Source organism: Chiloscyllium plagiosum, chromosome 13 (genome assembly GCF_004010195.1).
Source record: "Chiloscyllium plagiosum isolate BGI_BamShark_2017 chromosome 13, ASM401019v2, whole genome shotgun sequence".
Lineage (NCBI taxonomy): Eukaryota > Metazoa > Chordata > Chondrichthyes > Orectolobiformes > Hemiscylliidae > Chiloscyllium > Chiloscyllium plagiosum.
Genome location: NC_057722.1, coordinates 65,443,390 through 65,449,611, shown reverse-complemented (window position 1 = coordinate 65,449,611; position 6,222 = coordinate 65,443,390). Strand labels below are relative to the sequence as shown.

Genomic DNA, 6,222 nt, shown 5'->3' with positions numbered 1-6,222 from the left:
CAACGTTTGCAATCATTTCCTCATGAGTCCCATGTTGACAAAAGTGGTGATGTGTTTTCTTAAGGAACTAGCCAAGTAACATATTGATGTTCAACAAATGATTAGCCAAGTAACATATTGATGTTCACCATACTGTCAGCCAAGGACAATTACTTGCCCTGTCAATGATGCATTGTTGGTTTCTTTTCATGGTAATTTCTGATGTTGCCCTAGCATGGTCCAGTAATGAGTAGGCTTGCAAACATTGGGGTAGGTTTGATTTACTGGGCTTGTCAAAGGATGGAGATATCATGCTGAGAGGAATTTTTCCATTGCATTACCACGTTGAGTATCCAGATCTCTCCTTCAGCCATCAGCCAGAGCCAGCAGAATGCCTCACGTTAGTGTGTGCTAGTAGAAGCTCTATATTGGAATGTGAGATAAATATTGGATAAGGCCTTGTGATAACTCTGCTGCTTTCCTTTGAAATGCTTCCATTGGGTCTGAGAAGGAAGGTCAGCAATCCTCTAAATATTTTATTTGACATCGGGCAAATAGTCAGGTCTTTGCTTAATATCAATTAAGATTTTTTGTTCAGGGCTTTGCATTATGATATAGATCCATCAACTTCCAGCTTAGAGAAATTTGGTACCACTGAATTATCCCTAATAATAGCTATGCTGTGATCCACTCTGATATAATCGTATGGTTGCTTTATGTGTTTTTTTTACCTCAGTCTTGTTTGTTCACCTTCTTTGCAGCTTTCAGTTTAGACCATTCCATTTTGCACTGGCAATGATTTTTGCCATAGAGGAAATAAACGATACAGCTCTGCTTCCTGGAGTTACTCTGGGATACCGCATATACGATTCTTGTCATTTGCCCCAGTTATCATTAAAAGCAGCTTTGGAGTTTCTAAACTGTCCTGTGGCAAACATGTCCACTGATAACTATAAAAACTCCTCCATTATTTCTGCGATTGTTGCTGATTCTGGATCCACACAATCTTTTGCAATAGCACCTTTGATCAGTACTTTCAGAATCCCTATGGTAAGATATGGCGTTAAATAACTCAGTTATGCAAAGTGAACAAATTTGTGTCAACTGTATGTGAGGTGATATTATATGCAGCATTTAATCCATCTCTGCAAGATCCATAACTTTTTTTGATAATCATCCAAAACAGACCAGCGTCTTAATTTACATTAGCATTAGAATTTCATTCAGGATAGTCAGACTGTCCAGAACAATTACTGTTGACTGGTCTTTGGTTCAGCATAATTATAGCTTTATAAACAGGTTATTGTTGTGGTTCTGTTCGCCGAGCTGGAAGTTTTTGTTGCAAACGTTTCGTCCGCTGGCTAGGTGACATCATCAGTATTTGGGAGCCTCCTGCGAAGCGCTTCTTTGATGTTTCCTCCGGTGTTTATAGTGGTCTGTCCCTGCCGCTTCCGTTTGGGACAGACCACTATAAACACCGGAGGAAACATCAAAGAAGCGCTTCGCAGGAGGCTCCCGAGCACTGATGATGTCGCCTAGCCAGGGGACGAAACGTTTGCAACAAAAACTTCCAGCTCGGCGAACAGAACCACAATAATGAGCACCCGAGCTACAAATGTTCGCACAAACTTTGAAAACAGGTTATTATTGTTCTTCAAAGGTAAGCTTTGAGAATCACTTTTCAGAAACTGGGTAGTGAAAATATGATAAGGGAAACTAACAAAAATGATTACAAGAAAATGGGTAAATTTAGTTCAATTTTATTGTTTCCTGAGATGCGGTCAGTGCTGAAAAAATAATTTATGTTGCCCATCTCCAGTAACCCTGGAGCTGAATACCTTCCTAGATCATCTGCAAGCGAATTAAGGGTGAAATATGCACAAAGCCTGCCCAGCAGCAAACAACACGATCAATAGAATGCTAAAGTACAGAATGTAAACATTACATAATGCAATGAAATAAACCTAATTGAAACAATAAAATGTTTCAGCATCGGCTCACTGGGGCAGGTATCATTCATACTTGAGGGGCAGTGAGCTTAATGTTGGTTCCAGAAGTTGGATAAAAATCAATAAAGTTTTACTTCGCAATTAAGCATCAGATAATGTTGACTATGTGCAAAAGATATAAGGATGAAGAGGGAATTTAAGTTTGGGCAATGTCATGTAGAATTAGTTGCATATCCTGCACCTTCTTTTCCTTTCCCTCTCTTGACTTCTGTGGGAAGGGACAAAAGGCGAGGTTGACTGTGGATCCTCAATGCAATGTTGCACAAAGTTTGAATTATCCCAAATTAAGCTGCAGAAAGAGAGAAAAAGAGAATGTTCAATGATGTTCTTCATGTTAAATTGTGAGAACAAAACGTTGTGCATAGTTGTAGCGAGGACAAGTTGAATCAAGAAAGAGCAATACTTGGAATGAATACTAAGAGAAAATATTTGATGGGAACATTTCAAGAGTATTAAATAAATGGTTTATTATGCATTTAAGATGGGCCACTGCTGTAACCATGAGGCAAGTTGGAATCTTTCCTCTTCTCAACCAAAATTAATGTGTTAGTATCATGAACAACTGCACATTTTCATTGAATGGCAAATTATTTTGCTTTATTTCTGACAGGTTAGTTATTTTTCTACCTGTGCGTGCCTGAGCAACAGAAAGGAATATCCGTCATTTTTTCGATCAATATTGAGTGATTACTATCAGGCGAGAGCATTAGCCCAGCTGGTGAAGCATTTTGGATGGACCTGGATTGGGACAGTTAAAGGCGACGATGACTATGGAAACTTTGGAATGCAAGCATTTGAAGAGACAGTTCAACATTTAGGTGTTTGTAGAGTCTTTTCTGAGTCATTTTATAAAACATACACTCAAGATAAGTTACTGAAAACAATTCACACCATACAAAACTCATCTACAAAAGTTGTTGTTTCTTTTGTGAGAGAAGCAAGTATGGGTGTTCTTCTAAAGGAAATGATTAGACAAAATATCAGTGGCATATAATGGATTGGAAGTGAATCATGGGTTTTCACATTACTTCTTCCTGCAGATGAAAGTAAAAAAGATTACTTCTGGTGTAATTGGCATCGCAATTCGCAAAGTCAGCATACCAGGGTTGAGGGAGTTCCAAATGAAAGTTCATTCATCCTTGTATCCAGGGAGCCTCTTGATGAAATCGTTTTGGGAAAATAATTTCAACTGCACTATAAGCAATGGAATCAAAATAGATTCTCGAAAAACTAAATCGCAGTTTAAGGAATGCACAGGGAGAGAAAATTTACAGAATGTCCGAAACAAATTTACTGATGTCTTACAATACCGAGTCACTTACAAGGTGTACAAAGCAACTTATGCTCTAGCTCATGTACTTCACAACATGGCGTCATGTAAAACTGGGCAAGGACCTTTCTCCAATGGGAGCTGTCCAAATGTTTCAAATTTTCAACCATGGCAGGTAAGGAACATGTAATATGGCTTGCTGACTACATTTATATGGATACCCAATGTGACAGAATTCAGGGTTGAAAAATTGCAATTAATGTAAATAAGTTCCCATTTTGTTTTATTCAAAGTTGTTATATTACATGAGAACACTGAATTTCGTAACCAAGATCGGAGGCAAGGTTTATTTTGATGAAAATGGAGACCCTGTCGCAACATATGACATTGTAAACTGGCGACCAAATGCCCTTGGTGACATTGACATTGTAAATATTGGGCACTCTGATGGATCAGCTCGTTCTGGAGAAGAATTTTCAATAACAGAAAAGGCAATTATTTGGAGTGGTGGTCAGAAGTCGGTAAGATTGGTGATGAACCTTTTTAAACACTGTCTGCTTTCTGATTTCAATTTTGATTCTTTTAAATGGTTGTTGCTTCAAATAGGCAGCCAATCACTACTGACCATTTCCTGATGTTGAGTAAAATTGCAACATATCTGGCATTGTAAAATAGAAAATTTCTGCTCACCAATTCTAAGATCAATTAGAATGTAAGGTCTAAGAAATGTTTTATTTGCACCCACTTCAACAGTAAAATGCCTTTACACCTAACTGATATATTTAAAATGGCAAAAAAGTAAGAGACAGTGCAGTTTAAGAAGAGTTATAAATATCATTATATATTAAATGTCACTGAATTAACAAATGAATATTATGAACAAAAATGTAACAAATTAAACATACTGAGTAGTCATTTAATAGGTTTGAAAAATGTTCAGAGGGTAGTGGATCCATTAGGTTGATGTAAAGGAACAGTATGGTTCATATTCATCTTTGTTGCAAACACATTTGTGCTTCATAAATGCCAAGCAATGACTATCGCCAACAAGAGAAGATTTAAAAGTTTTTATAGTATATGGGGTAGCATCAGCAACACTAAAACCCCCACTATCAACAGCCAAGGGGTTACCATTGACTAGAACCTGAACTGGGCTAGTCATATAAGTTCTGTGGCTACCTGAGCAGGTCAGAGGTTAGGAAGTATGCAGCAGATAGCTCATCTCTGGACTCTCCACAACCTACAGAGCACAGGACTTCTTTGATATACTCCCACTTGCCTGGATGTGTGTACCTTAACAAATCTCAATAAGCTTGACACCATCCAAGCATTAGTTCCCCGACACTTGATTGGCACCACATCCACAAGCATTAGTTCCCCAACAAAGAATGCACAGTGGCAGTATCTACAAGGTACAGTGCAGAAATTCAACAATGCTTCTTAGCCTGTACAATCCATTCCCATGATCACTTCCTTCCAGAAGAACATTGGCAGCAAATATATTGGAACACCATCATCTGCATGTTACCCTGGCAGCCACTCTCCATCATGACTTGGAAACATACGTCGGGTCCTTCTTTGTCGCTGGGACAACCAAAGTCCTGTCGCTTACTCCCTTATTACATTATGGGTCTGACTATAGCAAACAGATTAAGACAGTTCAAGATGGTAGCACAAAAGGAAATTGGAGTGGGCAATAAACTGTCGCCTGGCTTGTGATGCCCACATCACATGAATGAATTAACAAAATCATTTTTACTTATAAATTCATTTTCATTTGAGCCATTAAACGATATCCTTACAAAATACATTTATTTTATTACTTTGCCTATTTCCTTTTTAAATAATAAATGAAGCAACTCTGTCATGAATGCTATCATGCAAATCTGAATTTACTAAAAATGTTCTGCTTCTGTAACTGCAAATCTATCCCAAGCACTTTAAAGCAGCTTTAAATTGGATATGATCAGGTCAGAGACTGTAAGATTATTTGAAAAAAGGACAGTTCTAATAAATGTAATACAAATAGATTTTGCTCTTTACTCCAGACTGAATGCTATAAATTTACCTCATGGAATTATAGTATTTCTTCACAATTGTATTCATCTCCATAATCAGGTTCCAAAAGCTGTTTGTTCCGAAAGCTGCCATAAAGGAACAAGGAAGGCAGGAAGAAAAGGACAACCCATTTGCTGTTTTGATTGCATACCATGTGCACAAGGAGAAATTAGTAACACAACTGGTAAGAAAACATCAATACCTGTACCAAAGGCATAGCATTATAAGGTTGATGTCAGCAGTGTAACAATGTTGTTAGGATACCTCTATAATGACTGTCTTGTGCTGCTTTTTCAGATTCAAGTTCATTGTATAAAATGTCCATTGGAATTCAAATCTAATGAAAGACAGGATATGTGCATCCCAAAGGAAACCGAGTTTCTTTCCTTTTTTGAGACAATGGAAATCATTCTGGTGACAATGGCGCTGTTTGGACCCTGTGCCATTGTTGGTGTTTTCACAATGTTCTACATCAATAGACACACTCCGATTGTTAAAGCTAATAATTCTGAGTTAAGCTTCCTTCTTTTTGCCCTGACACTTTGTTTTCTATGTTCAATTACATTCATTGGGGAACCTTCAGTTTGGTCTTGTATGCTCTGCCATGTAGCGTTTGGTATTAGTTTTGTTCTTTGCATTTCTTGTGTATTGAGTAAAACAATTGTTGTGGTGATGGCATTCAAAGCAACATTTCCCAGCAATAATATGATGAAGTGATTTGGACCAAGACAACAACAGCTGATAGTTTGCATCGTTACGCTGGTACAATGTGCAATATGTACTACCTGGTTAATTATATTTCCACCTTATCCATTGAAAAATACTAGTTACCCTAGCGAGATAATTGTGTTTGAATGCAATGTAGGGTCTTCGTTAGCCTTCTACTGTGTACTCAGTTATATTGGA

The 6,222-nt window shown here is 37.7% G+C and overlaps 1 protein-coding gene across 1 annotated transcript in view; it reads left to right on the top strand.

Annotated features, from left to right (window-relative positions):
* The first annotated feature begins 915 nt into the window (after window positions 1-915).
* The window catches only part of LOC122555654 (extracellular calcium-sensing receptor-like), an 8,783-nt gene continuing 3,476 nt past the window's right edge, over window positions 916-6,222 (top strand). The window contains 6 exon segments of the mRNA XM_043701651.1: window positions 916-1,029; window positions 2,599-2,793; window positions 3,029-3,433; window positions 3,552-3,779; window positions 5,377-5,520; window positions 5,614-6,217. Of these exon segments, the coding sequence (XP_043557586.1) occupies window positions 916-1,029; window positions 2,599-2,793; window positions 3,029-3,433; window positions 3,552-3,779; window positions 5,377-5,520; window positions 5,614-6,217 (1,690 nt within the window).